Source organism: Coturnix japonica, chromosome 2, assembly GCF_001577835.2.
Source record: "Coturnix japonica isolate 7356 chromosome 2, Coturnix japonica 2.1, whole genome shotgun sequence".
Classification (NCBI taxonomy): Eukaryota; Metazoa; Chordata; class Aves; order Galliformes; family Phasianidae; genus Coturnix; species Coturnix japonica.
Window position 1 is genome coordinate 20,965,474 of NC_029517.1, and position 20,239 is coordinate 20,985,712.

Below are 20,239 nucleotides of genomic sequence, written 5' to 3' on the forward strand. Positions count from 1 at the left end.
AAATGAAGGTCCTGATCTTCTTAATATTTTTCTTTTCCTAAGTCACATGTACACAACAGCAGAGAGCAGGATGGAAGGGAAGCAATTATTCTTTTCCCTGGGTGTCTCTATTTTAGGACATTTAGTAATACATGCTGAAGTAGAAAATTAATCCAGTGAAAAGAAGTAAACAAATAGTGGTTTAGTTTTTCTTCAAGTCCTGCTTGGATTTGTCTTACAAAATTTCCATTCCTTTTTGATTTGCTTTTGCCAGCAATTGTATTCTGTCAACGTACCCCTTTAGAAACATTTCCAATGTACAGCTGAAAATAATTTAGTTTTCTTGCCTTGTCTTTTACTGACCTGATCTGATTCCTTCTCACTACAGAAGTTCTCTGTGATCTTTTGTACAATACAGTCCAAAGTTGTAGAGGTAGATTTTTTTGCTTGCTTATTTGCCTTTATTTCTTTTTTTGAGTGTGTGTATTTTTGGTGGTTTTTTGAATGGGAGGGATCCTGTTAGGAGCAGCACAGTCTTGAGCTTATATGTTCTTCATATTCAGTGCTGGTAGAGCAGCCATTTAGCAGATTCTTGAATCGCCTGCGGTGGAAATCTCTCTCCTTGACTGGAGAAAAAATGTTTAGGTAGTCCTTTATGGTGTATTGTTTCCTTCACTTTGTACAAAAGATAAAAAGGAAGGTGAGCAGGAAATGATAACATGCAGATTTGAAACACATTATTCCTAAACTCCTGACCTTGAGTATATCATTTTGATACTGTACTTTCCTATTGCTTGTAAGATGTCCATGTGTGCGTATGTAAACATTCACTAGTGCATATCATCTTGAGTGGCTCCGTGATTCATTTGCTACAGAGTACTAACAGGGATTATTAATTTTTGGCTAAATTGATCTGAATATTGTGGAGGAATCAGAAGGTCTTATGTTTTGAACTTGATACCAAAAGGCCAAAAAAATTGTTCAAGATGTTTTGATACAGACTAACATCCACTTTTGGAGAAGCCCTGTGTCATTATAAGTGATTATAATTATTATTATTATAAGTCATCATATTTATGCTTAAACCTCCTTATCTCTAAAACATTTCTAAGTCACACTTTATCAATATTCTTGGCTAATTAATAAGGTTTATTAAAGCATTTTTGAGTCTGTGAAGCTCACCACTGACCTTGTTGAACTTATGCTGAAGAATCTGATCTTCTGTCTTCATTTTCAAGGGAAGTATATGCAGATGATGAACATTCTCAAGCCAATTGCATTTGATGTCATCCACTTCATGTCCCAGCTCTTCGACTACTACCTGTATGCAGTCTATACATTTTTTGGCCGAAATGACACGGTAGGTAGAAAAGTTATTTAATTTGGTGTATCAGAGTATACACAGAATGAGAATACTGAGGAGCAATCTTTAATTAAAACAGTACCAAATATATGATTCCCCAGAAAATTAGTTTTATCAGAATGGATCTGAATGCAGGAGTAAGTGAAGGCTGATTATCTAATTATCTAAATGTCTATCTGATTATCTAATGCAGTGAGGAGGAGTAAGTGTAGGGAGCATCATTGTCATTGAGACATAAAACCAGTTTGTATAGGTACTCGGTCTTCAAATATTTTGAATGGAGAGGAAAGACAAGTACCTGGAAGTAGTGGCAGAAAGTGGGGAATAAAGGAGCAGTCTACAGTGGCTTGGAGCCCAGAGAGGATTAGATGACTTGGTTTTTCTGTATTTATTTCTCAGACATAGACAAGAATAGCTGAAGAGGAGAAAGGTGCCCTGAAGGTTGAGTAGTAACTCAGATTTAAGAGGTTTGAAATAGTTCTTCCGATCTATTATTGCTCTGTCAAACTAATTGGATTAATAAAAATATTTTTGGACTTTGAGTGTTCTTGTAGTTGAAATAAAAATGCTTGTTGGCAATATCTGTACATAACGTGGATCAACTTTCAACAGAATTGTCTTAAAGCATTTAAAAGCTGCATGTAAAAACAATTTTATCCTCTTTTGGCCCCTGGATTATTTCACAGCGTTAATGTAATGGGTTTCCAAACTCATGATCATCTTTTGGCAAATCATAGTGGATTTTCAGACTGTCAACATATGGTTCTAAATGGTTCTGAGCTGTTTGGCAGGACAAATGCACTTGTGATTTGTTTGTGTTTAGAAGATGGGTGAGGCTTTTTGTTGGTGATGGGGAGTTTTGTTTTGTTTTCTGTTAATCTAATTGATTTCCATAGGCTTAATCAGCAACTTTACTATTCACTTTGTGTTACATTTGGGATTTTTGCACCTCCTGTTTTGTGTTTTTAAAGCCTATGCCGAGTTCCTCACTTTCTGCTTCTAACAGAGAACAGCCCAGTGCTAGGCAGGTAAATGTTATAGCAGATGAGTGGTAAAATTGTATTGCTTCCCTAGTGTGACTAATTTTTGTTTGACAGATGGTTTTCCATGGGAAACATAGCCCTTACCAAGGGTCTATGAATGAGATAAGCCCTCTTGTCATGTTCCTTGAATGTTCTCACTTCTCCCTGTGTTTTAAATCTTTAAAAAAAAACAGAGATGGTTGATGGTATGTGATTTAGACCGAGACCACTGTCAGTGTTCCTGTTGTAATTTGTTACATAATATATCTAAATATAGAATGGGATTCTTACAGATATGCTGGTACTATAACATTCTTTAGCAATTAGAACACTGTGCCTTACTTTATTCATGTGAGTTAGCACAGGAGTGATCAGTTGTACATTGTTAGTTGCCCAGTCAGTGAAAATCAAGAATTGTGTTGACTCCTCTGTCTGGTCATGGTGCTATGTCATTGTTCTTCCCTGAACTCTGAAGAACAATTATCCTATGTACGTAGTATTTGGTATTCTTCACTATCAAAATTTGCACACTGTTGTAATCATCATTGCTCTTTCCAACTCTCTTTATTTCTTGGGATACACATTAATGCTTTCTTAATTATCCTAAATTTTGGAAAAACCTAATACAAATATACCTCTATTTTATACCTGTTCACTAAAGTCATGATATTCATGAACATATCACAGAATAGTCTTCCTCAGCAGAATAAATTTAAGGGCGAGTTTTAATTTCTTTGACAATACGTCTTAATAGATAAATCTAATGACCATTTCTACAGAAAACACTTGATTTTTGTAAGATAAGAAATAAGTGATAAGTGATAATAAGTGATGAGTATAAATTCTCTAATGCTGAACTTACTAAGTCATCACTTTGTGACATTTAAATATCTATCGGTTTGCATATACAAATAGCAAAAGTTTGAAGTAAAGAACTTTAACTGTGTAGCAAAACAATTATACCAATGAGTGGTGCATTCTGTTTGAAGCTGTGAGGTTTTGGCCTTGGGGAAAAAAAGTGCAGTACAACAATTGTTTGGTTTTGTTATACTATGTTTTGTTCTCCTTATAGATATGAGTGCACTGCTTTGTGCTGTGCCTCATGAATCCGGAGCTTGAGTTGTTATGTTTTATGGAAATTTAAATGTGTTCTTTCATTCCTTATTATTCTGAAATGTTTTGAGTGTGAAACGTCCACTTTAAAAAAAAGAAATAAATGTATTATTAAGAAATATTTTATTAAAATAATATTAAAAATAAAACTCAAAAAAATTGATTGCTGTCAAAAGTTGGTAACTGAAAGGAAAGAAGAGGAAAAGTTAGTGGCAGATTGTGCTGTGTATTTTGATGGTGCAGAAGAGAATTGCTTAAAATGAAATTTAATGGCTGAAACTTGCAAATATATTTTTAATAGATTTTTTTTTTTTTCCTTTCGGGAGTAAGGATGAAAGGCAGATTTTCTTTTTCAGCCATATACCTGCAAAACTGAAGGCAGCTCAGAGCTGCTGTTTCTACAATAAAAATGTGGAGAAAAATGCACACCAAAAATACCCCACATTTTTATCTGGAACATTTTATTGGGTGAGGACATTAGTGGCGCAGTGGTAGGAATGCCGCGTTGCAACACCGGAGGGCCCAGGTTCCAATCCCCCCTGTGGCGCAAGTGGTAGAAGTGCTGCTCTGCTACACAGGGGCTCGAATCCCAGGGGCTGGACTCAATGATCTCTAAGGTCCCTTCCAACCCGCACCAGACTGTGATACTGTGTGTGATACTGTGATACTGATCTGTGTCTTCTAGATCACATTCTAGATTTCAGCACAGGGTGCTTCCAGTGGGAATTCTGCTGTGAGGTAATTTTCATTGAGTGTATGGGAAGATTAGGATGGGTGGACATCTTACATGAGAAAGTTCAGATGTAGTAAATAGGGACCTTGATGATTCCCTTTTGTATGTAAAATGAGGGATGGGACCTCTCTGATTCTTCTGACCTTCTCTGATTCAGTGCATTGAAAGGGAGTCTAATGCAGTAGACATCATTGCTCTAAATGTTGTTCAGTAAATTGCTTTTTTGGAGTGAATCACATACCAGAACTGTACTCAGATACTTCCAGTTTCTTAAACATGTGTTTCTTACTTTTCCCGTTTCCACTGCCTTTGGTTTGTCCGTTTGTTTTTGGTTTTTTTTGTAACTGCAAGTAGAAGATAAATAGCTGTATTAATTAAGCGTCAGATCAGCTCCTCAGCTGGTATAATTCATTGCATCTATCATGAAATGAATGTTAATTTATCCCAGCTGACCAGCTTCCTTGTAATGTTACCGAGCCATGAACATGAAGATGGCATGCTTATTAGGTAAATCTTTGTAGACACTAAGTAATAACAACAGTTTTATAAAGATCAATGGCTATAATTATACAATTACAAGTTAGATATTCAGTAAGGTTCAACAAGATATTCAGTAAGTTCAACAAACTTTATATTCAAGACTAATTGGTCTGGGTATGGTATTTATGCAAGTCTCACTGGGTGCACTGTGGTGTGTCTTTTGGGGCTGGTTTCCCAGATGAGGTCATCTTGGGTCCTGTGCCTATATACAGTGTTACAGCATAAAAGGATGCTGAATGCTGATTGACAGAAATGGTAAGCTGTCATCTTCATGAAATGTGCTCTGGCCATCCTTCACATACACTCAGTGCTGAATGCAGTGACTTGTGTTGATCTTCATTGTGTAGAGTTACAAATATGTATTAAAACATTAGGGTGAGTAAATTATATCCAGTGCTGGTATATAGTTTTGTTGTATTACCACAAATCTTAAACTGAGGATTTTTTACTTTCCATATTTAAATAGAATATATTTCTTCCAGTTTGAATTGACAGGATTGGGCCTCAGCAGTAGCAGATTGCGCACCACACTGAACAGAATCCAGGAGAGCCTCATTGATCTAGTAAGTATCTGGATTTGGTCATGGAAATGGGGAGGGCTGTGTCAGCAATTCAGGAATTATATTTCATCATAGCTTACTAGTTTTTTTTTTTGTTTGTTTGTTTTTTTCCTTCCTCCTCATGTGTGGTGTCTGTAAAGACAAAGACTATTTCTTGGTATATAATAGTGTAGGTGTCATTACTTTGTGAAATGTACACTAGAATCTAGCTTTTACTAGGTGAAACAACACAATTAGGCATTAAAATTTTAAAATGCTTTATGGTTTATGTAATAAAAGCACAGTGATATTCCAGTATTATCCATATTAAATTAAACCTTCTATTAAAAATACACCCAACATAATAGACAACTCATTTTTTGTCAATGAAAGAACAACAAAACAACGAGCCATTGATAGACACGTTCAGTGTATAAAATCAGTAGTATGTTCATCCCTTTGTTATGTCACTTCTGAATGTTGTGGAATTTTACTTGTCATATTTTATAAATTATATCACAACAGTCACTTCATGAGTTATTTTCATCAGTTATTTTCATGTCACACAGTTCACATCACATTACAAAGAATGTACAGGAGTCTTCAGGTAGGTTTCGTAGGTTCAACTGAGGAGCAGGATTTATAAAGAAATGTTGTTGAGAATGCTGCAAAAATGGAACTGTGCACTCTTTTTTTAACCTAAATATAAAACACTTGAAACATTGTGAAGAAATATGTTCAATATTGTAAATGGCATATATTGTAATTAATACCACTGATGCTAGAAGGGCTCATTTTTGAAGGCAGAAGTGGGATGCAAATGCTCTGCTTTGACTTTCACTGGGATTTGGCACTCCACAGAACTGTACTAAGGAGCCTTTTTGAATTCCTTTAAACGTTTAGAACAGTCAAATTCAAAACTGTTCTTTCAGAGAACCATTTTAAAGGAGTTAGAGTAATTTCTTACAAGGTCAGTAGAGGGAGCATAACATAACTAATAACCCTGGACCTCCATAATGCAGAAAAAGGCTAAAGTCATTTTGATATTCATCTCAAAAGCAATGTGTTCAGAAAAGGAAAGAAAAAAATAGGAAGATCTTGCAGACAAGTCAGTTAATGATCTGTCATTATTGGGGGAAAATGTCAAGTTTTGGAATTAATTTTTTAAGCCTACTCTATTCTTGAGAGCGCTTTACATTGCTTTGATTTTTATCATTCAGTATAACTTTTAAAAATCATTTCTAGGACTAAATTGAGAAAAATAACTGGATTTCTTCTTTGTCATTTAACAGTGCTGTTACAGATAATGATACTGTCCATTGAGATTAATAGCTGTGTCTGTTAACTTTAAGCAGTTCAATGAAACTTATTAATCTTATGAATTTATGAATCTTATGAACTTATACTGGTCTTATGCTGTCAGTGGGAACTTACTTTCTGGGTATTTCTGTTATAATCACTAAGAATTTATGAAAGTCAAGATTAATCTTGACTGTGTCATCAAAATGGGTATTTCTCATAGCTTAAAATTGCTTTTTTTAGATATTCTTTGTGTTTATATTGTAAAGTTCAGTCCTATGGCTTGTCAGGAATTTGCTTTATATTGTTACTTATTTATTTATTTTTGCATTGTCTTTTACTCATAGTAAACTTTATTCAGGGCTCTCAGTTCTGCTAAATTTTGTATCCTGATAGCAGCATATATTGATGTTTTATTTGAATAAGGATAATTTAAAGAAATTTTTATTCTCATTCTATGTCTGAGGCTTTGTCAGAACTTAATAGAGATCAAACTAGTTCTCAGTAATCTCTTGGTACTGGTGAAGGTAGAACTATATCTCAGGACTATTCAGAAGTTTATACTGGGTCGTTCCTTGTCCATTTTCTAAGAGGCAGGAGGATGATACGGCTTTCAACACTTTTTTTGATATGTTCTGAATTTTATATGTACATTTGAACTCCTTAGTCAGCCCTTTCTGCAAGTGTAAAGTAGCTTCAGTACAGATTTCTTCTATGCAACAACTTCAGAGATAATAATTCTGATTCTCCAAAAGTAGCATTATACAGGTAGTTTCATTCGTACCAGCAGGATGTATTAAAAGAAAGAGAGAAGAGTGATTCACAGTGTTAAAGTGCAGCTTTCATTTGGCCAAACACATTGAAAGAAGCATGTTTCCAAACAGCTTATGTCTCCTCACTGCCAGTTTCCCAATAGGGAGGCATGAGGAGATCTACACACATTTCATCCTTGTGTTTGTCATTCCTACCAGGACTGCATTTTTGCAATAATAATGACGTTTATTAATCATATCGATTGACAGCAACCAGCAAGCACCCAAGTAGGTGTTTAGCATCGATCATATAGGGATCTTCAGTAACCGATAATTTCGAAGGGAAACTTCTACTTCCAATGCCTTCCTTTATCTGTCTCTAAGCAACTTCTTTATTGCTTAGTCACAGTACTGCCATTGCCTAGACACAGTTTATGAATGTCCTCTTCGTGCAAATAGCTGCCTTAGACAATACTGCTGCTTTCGAAAGTGAGGTATTTGTAGCAGATAAACAGAATATTCATAAATATTTCATTACAAGCTGGTTCGCTCATTTAAAACTGAGATTTAGAATAAAGTTTGTTAGTTATTGTGCCCTATGGGAGCAGAAAAATAAATCACTGTGGTAAAGTATATAAACATTGCAATGCAATGTATAGAACAGCAGATGGAAAAAATGGCTTGTATAGAGAAGTATTATTTCATGTATTTTAAATTCTGTCTTTGCTTTTGGGGTCTTTTCCCATAAAGTATGTATCTTCTAGCAGTGACAGTAGGTTAGAGACTGATGGAGCAGAGATGAAAAATTTAGGTTTTCAGCTGTACAAATATGCTAAGGAATTGAAGGGAACATTTTTTTTTCTGCACACCTGACTTTCCAACCCATCTTGCAAAGATATTTTACAGTTTTTTTCTTTAAATAGATTTATACAACATATGTAATGACAGTGTTTAAGGTGTTGTGTGAAGTGCTTGTCAAGAGAAGAAAATTCTATCTATAAAAAAGAAAGTTTTGACATGACAGGCACTTTGAAAATATGATAGGACATTGCAGCTGCTCTGCTTTTTCACATTATTCACTCAGAGCTCTAAACACATTTTTCTTTCTTTGTTTGTTTGACGGAATTACCCAGCTTAACTGGAATATTCTACTGAAAATGAAAATTTTCTGGCTTACTTGTTTGAATAAATTTTCCAGTTCTTGGTGGTTGCTGCACCCCTCTCTTTGGGCAGTCACTGAGCCATGTCACATCAGCCACTTCAGCCTTTTTGCTGGACACCAAAATTTTTGGCTGATTTCTAGTCCCAGAGGGATGAAGGTCACAGCTGAGCGCTTGGGAACCAGCAGCAGCTCTTGAAACTGCCTTTGGATTAAAAAAAAATGTTGCAGTAAAAAAGTGTGTGATCAAATCAGCTTGACTTACTGTTTTGGTTAGAGAGGGGCTTGAGATTCCCAAGGATGTGGCAGTGGAAGTGCTTTCTTGTGGAATCTCACCTGCTGTGTATTTTTTTAAGCATTTCATCATTCATTTTCTCAGCACACAGTGATTCCTGACACAAAACTTTTTGTATTAAGGTAGACAACGCAGTAAGTAAACTTGACGATTTCTGGTAGTTTTTCATGCAAAAAGTCTGCTATTTATTTTGGAGCACTAAGAAATAACTGAAATGCAAAGATCCTGCAAGTTTCTACTCTTTTTGAAGTCTGATACTGAAATCAGTGACATTGACTCAGCTGAGTGTGGGAAATCTTTGTTTTGTGATAAGGATGGTGAAGGAGCTATACTGCAGACTAGTTTAGTGCTGCTAGTGGAACTGGAAACTTCATGCACACCATGAGGCAATGCTGGTGAACTCAACTCTGGGGCCAAGGCAAAGTGCTTGCATTGTAAGGTTGCTCGCATGGCAATTCACAATGCTGTAAAGATATTGCTTGCCTGCAGAGGATTATGAATAAGCAGAAAATTAACAGAATAGATTCCTGAGAGAGTGTATTTCATTTTTAATGGTCTTTCCTTTCCAGGTGTGTTGAATGGTGTTTACCACGGCAAGCTACGCCTTTTTCATGTGATTTATTTTCCCAATGGCTGGGTCAAGATTATCGATTTTGTAAACTTTGTGTATTATTAGGTAGAGAATTTGTGCTTGGGAGTAAACAATCAAATGCTGAAGCAAAGTGTCCAGCTGTGAATCAAACAGCAGCACACTTACCCATATCTGATACCTGCTATTTACTAATACGTGCCCATTTGTCCTAAAAAGCAATTTCAGATGAAATTTAATTCAAAGATAGATATTTCATAATGGTACCTGCTAAAGTACACGGTGTAGCTCATATTACTGTTAGCAAATGTTAAACAAGGTAAAGTACTCATAACCCATATCCCTACTCATAACACCTCTGCATTCTGATATTTTCAGGCCTTTCTAGCAAAGCAGCTTATATAAACAATTGTTAGTTGCATGTGCCAATCATATAGCATTAGAAAACTCAATTATTTTCCTTCTAAAATATGACAGTTAGGCTAGAAATAGCAGAATAGATAAGATCCACTGTAAGGTGACTACAAGGAATAGAGGTTAACTGTTGTACCTGGCACAGTTAATCTGATTATTGTTCAGATAAGTTTGGTGTTTTGGATAAAATCTATTTTTTAAGCTATAAACTGTGTGATTACTGAGATCTTTTCCTGTTTGGCAAGGAAGCAGAAAAATATATTGTTGTTTGCATCAGGTCCATGTGTACCTTGTAATGATTTTATTAAATCCCTGTTTTGCACAGTTTGCTTGTTAAGTGGGCTGCAGTATGTCTGAGATGCATTACAGTTCTACTCTATCAGCAAGACTGCTGCTCTGTTGCAGAGAAAAGCTAAGCAAGTTTATTCTGACTTGATGCTGCTCTCTGCATGCTTGATGCTGGGTACTACAGTACATTCTCTGTGTAGCTTGACCTTTTTTGAGAAATGTAACTAAACTGCTGTTTAATTTCCTGCCTTCTATTCTCATCATCATCACCTTTCTCTATTGATTGGTGCAGCTTTTCCCCCTTCCAGTTCTACTGGAGCTTCCTGTTCTCTTTGAGTACTCAAAAGTAATCTCTGAGAACAGTGCGTGCCTTGCTGGTTTTCTTAAACTACTAGAAGGGTTAACTTTAACAAGTCCAGTCTATTGCAAAAAGACTGATTTCTTTAAACAGTTTGTAGGATTTTTTTTCCTGTTCCAACCTGAATATATGCTTCTATTGCTGCTTTCAGTCATGCCATCATTGGTTTTTACTATGCGTCTGTTTTAGAACAAGGAGAAATAAATACTGATAGTGTGTCTGGCCAGTATATCTGAAGCAGAGTTTGACTCCATGGTTGAACACAGACGTGACTGTCTTATGTGCATTTTGTGTCTTCAGATGCTTTCTCTGTTAAATAAATAACGTAAGATATTTATGGGATCGGGCAGATAGAGGAAAAAATTGCTTAGTATGTGTTTCAGTACTGAAGTGATGGGTGACTTTGAATTGAGATAAATACAAAATGGAGTCTCTGTAATATGTAATGTTAATATATTTTGTAGTTAGTCTTTGGAAAAAAAACAACACAAAAACACAACAAAAATATCAAAGATGCAATTGACTGACCTGTGTTGTTAAAGTGATTTTGTTTTTCTTGTCTTAACAGCAAAGTAATAGTTCTATTATTCATAATGATATTCAAAATGTTATTGGGCAGTCTTGCAGTCTTCCAGAGTTTCTTCAGGTCTTTACTACTGCTGCTCTTCCTCTAACCCTGTCATTCAGGGTCTCTCCTAAGATTAGAGAATTGATTGGTGGGCTGTGTTTTTTGTTATTGTTGTTGCTTTTTATCATATGTAAGTACTTCAGAGCTTTTCTTTGTTATGTTTTTAAGGATGATATGAAAGGAAAAGTTAGAAGACACATAAAGAGTGGATTTTGATAGTTAATTAACTGAACAAAAGCCACAATTAATAGGAAAAATTAACCTAGCTCATTAAATAGTATTGCCAGTTTTCACTGTGGATGTGCTAGGTATCTTTAGAGCTGCCTCAAAGAGATCACATGAACTTTAGCAAATATCCAGACCTTGTGACTTGTTTATTCATTCTGGTAGACTCAGCAGAATGCCAGCTTCACTGTGTTCTGAAATGTCTGGCCAGGATAATTGCAAAGTTATCTGGCTGAATGTGAACACAGAACAGAGTAATAAAAATTCACTTTTCAAAGAGCTCAGTGATGTAGCTAGGGATAGCTAGACTTTTTAATTGTTCCCGTGCTAGTGCATCTGTATCTGGTAACATCTGACCTTTTTGAAGTTTTGCCTTCTGTTCATCCTTCTTCAGCTAGATCTTCTAGTGCTGCAAATGACGTGTTGATGGTATTGCTCAGTCAGTAGTCTTGTTCAGGATTTCCATGGGGATTATTTGTGGCTACCTGCTTTGACCACTTGCCACTTCTATAGTTTATTGCAGATTTTCCTGTTGTTTCCCCCTGTCCACCTGTTTCTCTGTTGCATGTGGTATCTTCTCTTTTTTCTTTTCAAGATCTACAGTGCATATTCTTCCTTGTCTCAATCCTGATACTTAAAGTGTGTTTGATCATGACTTAGTTCAGTCAGTATTTCTGATGCTCGCTGCTACCCCTTCCTTTTGGGGGAAAAAAGAATGCAACCCCTCACAACTGTTCTCTTCTGTGAGCCTAAAAGAATCTCCTCTTGGTTGCTATGGTCAGCTTGAATCAGTTTTTCCTCCTACTGCTCTTGTTCCTTTAGTTATTTCAATGCAGCTTTTTCACTATTTATTTCTATCTCCAGCCAAAAAGGCCCCACACAGCTGCTTTATGTATTATCATGTTTTTGGCATCATCCTTGTGCAGTTTTACAGCAGTGTAAGAATTATGCTATTATGTTTTTGGAGTCCAGCCATAAATGTAATTGTTTAAGCAGTTTTGTTGTCATATTGGTTGTGTTCATACCTTTCTTTGCAACAGATATATTACACACCTAATCTTGCTTCTGAATAAACTATTTTTACTGCTACTTTGGCACTGTGTTATTGCCCAAATTTATTTTTGTTCTATAGGCCAGGCTGTTGTAGCACCTATTTGGCAACAAAATTACTATGCTGGAGTCACAAGATAAGAAATGATTTAAGAAATCAGTATTGTATCTTTCACCTTCTTTATCTGATTTGAGTTCTGGCTACTTGTATTTTGTAGTGTTTCTCATATTTTATAGCATGTGTGTACGCAGTAAGCATGATATGTGTAATTAATGTAAAGCCAGAACTACTTTTATGTTTTCATCTTCTGGTCTAGTTTTGGCAAATATTTAAACATCATAGAGTGACCATCTGCATGTCCATTTCTGCAGTGGCTTAGATGGCTATGGTAGCTCTGCAAAAGTTCTTCCTCCTGTGTTACCTCTTCTATCTGTATCTCCTATGTGAATGCCTTAAATCTAGAGGTGTGGGTTTTTTTTTTATCCTGTACTGTGAATATTTCCAAGCTCTCTACAACTGAGTTGTCTGCAGGATAGAAGTTGTCCTGGAATGATAACTTAGTGTTTAAAAAACAAGGTTTGTATTTTACCTAAGCAATTCAGAAGCAGAAAAGCTCACAAACGAATAACATTATTTTGATTTATCTCCTTATACGGTTGTTGTCAGGTTGAAGAAACTATATACTAGAGTGAGAAGTTATTCTTTCAGTAGGCAACTGGTCTTTCAGTAGGCAGTTGGTCTAAAGGCTCTATGGGTGTTAAGGTGTAGTAAGAAATTTGTTCTGTTTTTTTTTTTTTTTTCTGGGGTAAATAATGGTGGACACAATGTGAATTTACATGCTTGTCAATTGTGTTTTAGGAGGTCTCTGCTGATCCCACAGGAACTCTAACAGCTGCTGAAGAGAGAAAGGAGAAGGTGCCAAGCCCACATCTCAGTCATCTAGTTGTTTTGACATCTGGCAATTCACTCTATGGTTTGGCAGAGAGAGTGGTAGCTACGGAATCCTTGTAGGTTATTTACTGTACACCACTTTTTGTGGTCAGTGGAATTTTTAAGGAGTTGTGATTACAATCCAAAACCTCCTTAAGAGGTCAGAATTTCTTAGCCCTGAATGTGATTTTAAAAATGAGAAACTGAGGTAATTTTTCAATTAACAGTAGTAGGACATGACCATTTGACCTAACCACCTGCAAGCATAAGCAATAAAACTTTGCTGCAGCTTCTTCAGTAATTTTTGACAGCACAAAGCCAAATTTAACAGAAAAAGGAGTTTATTTTCTATACATATATATAAAATTTAAAGAGCCCAATGGGAGTTTTCAATCTGTGTGTGTGTGCATGTATTTTTTTACATATTTATATATTTATATTAAAATATATTTTTTATATATTTAAATCAGTACTCAGATGCTGATAGCTGAGACCCAGAACTGCTTAGTACATATTGGCTTGGCTCCATTCATGATGTTTTTGGCAAGAGGTGGAAATTTACCTGTGAAGAAGAGATTATAAGAGTTTTCCATTACTCTGTCATTATAAAGTATTTTTTTCAGTTAGTCATCAGAATGGTAGTAGAGTAATATGGGGTTTCATTTTGTTTTCCACACAAGAGGACTTTGTTAAAGATTAATAATTCTAAAATGTGTTTACAAAGGAGAATTAAATGATTATTAAGTGATTATTAATTTTTTTTTTTTTTTAAATCATGCCTGTAATGAAGAATTTGATCTCATGTTGTGCTTTCAAAAGTCTACTAGCAAACATGTGATCAGTAATACTGTTTTGGAATTCTCACGTGATTTCTTTTAATGTGGACTGGCTTGCCATGAGGAAATTGTGAGACAGTTGTCCACTGGCTTTACGAGATTTTGGATCAGAATTTTGCAGTATATCCTGATTAAATCAGAAATTTGAGTTCTTGCTATTCAAACCTTCACATTTTTATTCATTTTGTTCACAGTCACATTTTCAGATTTTCATAATTGAGAATATATGTTGATATGCTGGCCAAAAAATGATACGGTTCTTATCGGTATTAAATTTACAAAGGTTACATATCACTGTTGCCAAATAAATGTTGATGAAGAAATGTATAGAGGCATTCCAAATGTTTAATTCAGTTCATGGTGAATTCTTTTTATTTTCAAAGGGTATTTCTAGCTGAGCAGTTTGAGTGTCTTCAGCCTCATCTTGATGCAGTGATGCCAGCTGCCAAGAAACCTTTTCTTCAGCAGTTCTATTCTCAGGTCAGCATTATGTAATTCAGAGCTAATTTTTTAATGCAAGATTTGAAACTTGTACTATATGATGGAAATATTTTTAAACCATACTTAACGTACGTTTTGCTCTTACTTGCCTGAAATCTACTGAATTGAATTTTCTTTTTATTCTCTTTCAGACTGTGTCTACTGCCAATGAGCTACGCAAACCAGTTTATTGGATTGTTGCTGCTAAAGCCATTGATTATGAACAGATGCTGCTTCTCATGGCTAATGTAAAATGGGATGTGAAAGAAATCATGTCACAACACAATGTATACGTAGACTCTCTTTTGAAGGTGAATACTTTAGGAGAAGCAGTGTGCTAGAGCACATACAAGCATTAAACTCCTTCATACATCACTAAAACTGTTAAGGCAACATGATTAAAGCAATATAACATCCTGAAAAATATTAAGTTGTCATTAAGAGATTTGTCCAGAATTTTCATTGTTCTTGCTACTAGCAGAAATACTTGCAGAATTTCATCTTTACAGTGATGACCATATGCTGGTGACCATATGCTGGTTAAAGCACAGCATTGTGGTACTCTGCTTCCTCTTGCCCAGTTCCTCTTTCAGAAAATTTGTGTTAAATACCCGTTATTTGGTCAGAAACTAGCTTAAAATGGTCACTGAAATCACCAGCTTAGAGGTTATTCTCTTGTTCGTTTGCTAGGAAAAACAAACAATAACAACAAAACTATGAGATTCTAGTGTTGGAATGAAAGCACTTGGTTGGACAAGTGTGACCTTCATAGTCTGCAGTACAAACTCTGATGGTTACAGAATTCATTGTCAAGGTCTCCTTTACGTTTGAGCTATTTGTTATCTTTTTAAAATGATAGAAACATTAGTTCCTGGCAGCCAACTTCTATTTCTCTTTATGTAAGTCACAAAAATCATTGTAGTAGTAATTACATTCAGTTATGGCTAGTTTATCACTTACAGTAATAGCTCAAAATCCATCCAGTCAACTGATGTTTCAGGTGGAAACGGGTACCTTTCTTCAACCTAAACTGTAGTCTAGTCTTGCAGTATACTGCTGAACTGTTGGATTTGGTTTGCTTTTAAGTGGGTGCTTTCAGCTCTTACTGAAGCACCTGGGAATTTCTTAGTGCAAAAGGCTGAAGAATGAAAGATGACTGCAATATTTTTTGAGGTTCTCCCTGAAGGCTGATGGGGCAGGTATTTAGATGGATAAAGAGCTTATCACTGGATTTTCTTCAGCGTCTGTATATTGGCTTTCAGAAAGGTAAAGATGAGTTTAGAGAGTGAGGCAATGAGAAGATTTTTTTCTTATTTTATTGTGTGTATGTGGTTCATTTTTTTTCCCTATTTACTTATTACTAGGCATTTATAGAGTATGATGTTTTAAGTGCTGGTGGAATTATGGTCTTACATGTTTTATCAGGAATTTGAAGAATTTAACAGAAGATTGAATGAGGTATCTAAGAGAGTCCGTGTTCCACTAGTAGTCTCAAATATACTTTGGGAGCACTGCATACGCTTGGCCAATAGAACTCTTGTGGAAGGGTAAGTAGTTCACAGAATTCTTGCTCTTGAGTAAATATGTCTGTAATGATAAAGCTTATGTCATGATACTGTAGTTTCTAATTTTTGGAGTGCATTGGTAAGCTGTTGAGATTTTGAGGATAAAGTATAATTGTCAGCATCTCAATGAGGTGCTGTTTATCTTTTCCAGGAAGTAAGGCAATTGCTAGGAAGAAAAGTTATTAACTTTAGTAGATACCTTAGGGTAGCCTTTGGGCAGAAGTTTTCTAATTCTGTTGGGAACAAAGAGGTATCCTAGTCTCTTCATTCACTGCTTGTGCTGTCATCTTCTGCACCATATAATATATTCTGTATTGCACTCTTATGGGTGGGGTCCTTAATTACAGGAGAGTATGGAAGAATGAGATTGTAAGAAATGCAACGGGTAGACACAGAGTAAACAATTATATTCCTCCTTGGAGTTTGAAGTACTAAGTTAAACAACTTTGAGAAAATTAATTTATGTTTATTTATTTATATTTATTGTTCGTTTCTACTGTGTTCCTTTTTTTCAGTTATGCTAATGTGAAGAAATGCAGCAATGAAGGACGTGCCTTGATGCAACTGGACTTTCAACAGTTCTTAATGAAACTAGAAAAGTTAACAGACATTAGACCTATTCCAGATAAAGAATTTGTGGAGACCTACATTAAAGCATATTATTTAACAGAAAATGACATGGAGCGCTGGATAAAAGAACACAGGGTAAGAGTTACATTTTCATTTTTCTACTGTTTTTCACGAGGATTTCCAGGAATGGTGGAATCATGCTAACAACTCCAAATGATTAATTATTTGTGCTAAAAATTGATATACTCATATGTATATATTCATTTGTTGCAATAAAATTATACGGTATGCAATATGAACATATATGTGTGTGTAGATATATGTTTATTATCATATGAATGTACCTATATTTGGAACGAATAAGAACAGAGATTTCTACAAAAGGAAAAATCTTTATTCACCTTTTCTACCAATTACCATCCCATATCTCTTAAGATTATAGAATTCATCTCAGGAAGATGTGCTATGAATTGTAGCCTCTGGCTTTAGCAAAAGTAGGCCATCTGGTACTCCTTACACAAGAAATTCCATGTAGGAATTACTGCTAATCTACCCGGTATTCTGAGATGGGTTGAAGCCAAAGGAAGTTTTTTTGTTCTCCTTAGGCAGCACCTCTGGTCCAATACAGGCAAAAGAAGTGGATGGAACCCAGATATCTGCAGCCTATACACTCTGTAAATTCTGTTTCATAGTCTAACCAATGACCCTTCTCTTCTCTTCTCTTCTCTTCTCTTCTCTTCTCTTCTCTTCTCTTCTCTTCTCTTCTCTTCTCTTCTCTTCTCTTCTCTTCTCTTCTCTTCTCTTGGAGAAAGAGGAGAGGAGAGAGAGAGAGGAGAGGAAGAGCGACGCAGAGATGAGGAGAGAGAGGAAGAGGAGAAGATGAGGACGAGGAGAGGATCGAGGAGAGGATGAGAGAGGAGAGACAGAGGAAGGAGAGGAGAACAAGGAGAGGGAGAGTGGAGGAGAGGAGGGAGAGAGAGAGAGAGGAGAGGAGAGAGAGGAAGAGCAGAGGAGAGGAGAGGAAGAGGGAAGGTGGAGAGGTAATAGGAGGAGGAAGGGAGAGAAGAGGAGAGGAAGAGGAGAGGAAGAGGAGAGGAAGAGGAGAGGAAGAGGAGAGGAAGATGGGAGGAAGAGGGATGAGGAAGAGGAGAGGAAGAGGAGAGGAAGAGGAGAGGAAGAGGAGAGGAAGAGGAGAGGAAGAGGAGAGGAAGAGGAGAGGAAGAGGAGAGGAAGAGGAGAGGAATGAGGAGATGGACAGAGGAGAGGGAGGAAGTAGGGAGAGGAGGGAGAGGAAGAGGAGAGGAAGAGGAGAGGAAGAGGAGAGGAAGAGGAGAGGAAGAGGAGAGGAAGAGGAGAGGAAGAGGAGAGGAAAGGGAGAGGTAAGGGAGGAGGAGGGAGAGGAGAGAGAGGAGAGGAGAGGAGAGCGGACCGAGGGTGAAAAGAAAAGAGAAAGAGAGTAGAGGAGAGAGAGGGAGAGGAGAGGAGAGGAGAGGAGAGGAGAGGGAGGAGAGGAGAGGAGAGGAGACGGAGAGCGAGAGGAGAGAGGAGAGAGGAGAGAGGAGAGAGAGGGAGAGAGGAGAGAGTGATGAGAGGAGGGAGGAGAGAGGAGAGAGGAGAAAGAGGAGAGAGGAGAGGAGGAGAGAGGAGAGAGGAGAGAGGAGAGAAGAGAGAGAGAGAGGAGAGAGGAGAGAGGAGAGTCGAGAGAGGGGAAGGGGGAAAGAGAGGGAGAGGAGAGAGAGGGGAGAGAGGATCGGAGAGAGGAGGAGAGGAGAGAGGAAAGGAGAAGGAGAGAGAAGATGAGAGAGAGAAGAGAGGGAAGAGAGAAGAGAGAAGACGAGAGATGAGAGTAGAGAAGAGGAAGAGAGAAGAGGGAAGATGAGAAGGAAGAAGACGAGAGAGGAGAAGACTGAGAAGAGAAGAGATCGAGAAGACTGGTCGAGAAGACTGGAGAAGGAGAGAAGAGAGAGAGAGAAAGGAGAGGAGAGAGAGGAGAGGAGAGGAGAGGAGAGAGAGGAGGAGAGGAGAGAAGAGAGGAGAGGAGAGGAGAAGGGAAGGAGAGGAGAGGAGAGGAGAGGGAGAGGAGAGGAGAGGGAGGAGAGGAGAGGAGGTGGAGAGGAGAGAGTGATGAGAGAAAGAGAGAGGAGAGGAAGGAGAGCGAGAGGAGAGGGAGAGGAAGAGGAAGGAGAGGAGAGGAGAGGAGAGGAGAGGAGGAGGAGAGGAGAGGAGAGGAGAGAGAGGGGAGGAGAGGAGGAGAGGGAGGAGAGGGGAGTGAGAGGGAGGACGGATGGGAGGAGAGGGAGGAGAGGGGAGGAGAGGGGAGGAGAGGGAGGAGGGAGGAGGAGGGGAGGAAGGGGAGGAGAGGGGGAGGAGAGGAGAGGAGGAGAGGGGAGGAGGGGGAGGGAGGGGGGAGAGGGAGGAGAGGGGAGGAGAAGGGGAAGGGAGGGGAGGAGAGGGAGGAGAGGGGAGGAGAGGAGGAGAGGGGAGGAGAGGGAGGAGAGGGAGAGAGGGGAGGAGAGGGGAGGAGAGGGGAGAGAGGGAGGAGAGGGGAGAGAAGGGGAGGAGAGGGGAGGAGAGAGGAGGAGAGGAAGAGAGGAGAGGGAGGAGGGGAGAGGAGAGGGAGGAGAGGGCGAGGAGCAGGGAGAGAGGGGAGGAGAGGAGGAGAGGGGGTGACGAGGGGAGGAGAGGGGGAGAGGGAGGAGAGGGGAGGAGAGGGGAGGAGAGGGGAGGAGAGGGGAGGAGAGGGAGGGAAGGGGAGGGAGGGGAGGAGAGGGGGGAGGGGAGGAGAGGGGAGGAGAGGGGAGGAGAGGGGAGGAGAGGGGAGGAGAGGGGAGGAGAGGGGAGGAGAGGTAGAGGGAGGAGAGGGGAGAGGGGAGGATGAGCGGGGAGGAAGGGGGAGAGGGAGGAAGGGAGGAGAGGGGAGGAGAGGGAGGGAGAGGGAGGGAGGGGAGGAGAGGGAGGAGATGGGGAGGATGAGGGGAGGAGAGGGGAGGACGGAGGGGAGGAGAGGATGAGGGGGAGGAGGAGCGGGAGGAGAGGGGAGGAGGGGGAGAGGGGAGGAGAGCGGGAGGAGCGGGGAGGAGGGAGGGGAGGCGAGGAGAGGGGAGGAGGGCGGAGGAGAGGGAGGAGAGGGGAGGACGAGGGGAGGAGGGGAGCGAGAGCGGAGGAGAGGGAAGAGGGGAGGAAGGGGAGGGAGAGCGGGAGGAGGGGGAGGAGAGGGCAGAGAGGGGAGGAGAAGGGAGGAGAAGGGAGGAGGAAGGAGGAGAGAGAGGAGAAGAGAAGGAGAAGAGGAGAAGAGAGGAGAAGAGAGGAGAAGAAGGAGAGAGGGAGGAAGAGAGAGAAGAGGAGGAGAAGAGAGGAGAAGAGAGGAGAAGAGAGGAGAAGAGAGGAGAAGAGAGGAGAAGAGAGGAGAAGAGAGGAGAAGAGAGGAGGAAGGAGGAGAAGGATAAGAATGAGAAGGAGGAAGAGAAGAGAAAGAAGAGAAGAGAAGAAGGAGAAGGAGAGAGAAAGAGAA

The 20,239-nt window shown here is 38.8% G+C and overlaps 1 protein-coding gene across 1 annotated transcript in view; it reads left to right on the top strand.

Moving 5' to 3' along the window:
• VPS50 (VPS50 subunit of EARP/GARPII complex) overlaps positions 1-20,239 on the top strand; it is a 64,367-nt gene that overhangs the window by 41,078 nt on the left and 3,050 nt on the right. The window contains exons 21-27 of the mRNA XM_015853539.2: positions 1,218-1,339; positions 5,233-5,313; positions 13,206-13,354; positions 14,497-14,593; positions 14,746-14,904; positions 16,019-16,140; positions 16,674-16,863. Coding sequence (XP_015709025.2) covers positions 1,218-1,339; positions 5,233-5,313; positions 13,206-13,354; positions 14,497-14,593; positions 14,746-14,904; positions 16,019-16,140; positions 16,674-16,863 — 920 coding nt within the window. The remainder of the gene's footprint in view (positions 1-1,217; positions 1,340-5,232; positions 5,314-13,205; positions 13,355-14,496; positions 14,594-14,745; positions 14,905-16,018; positions 16,141-16,673; positions 16,864-20,239) is intronic.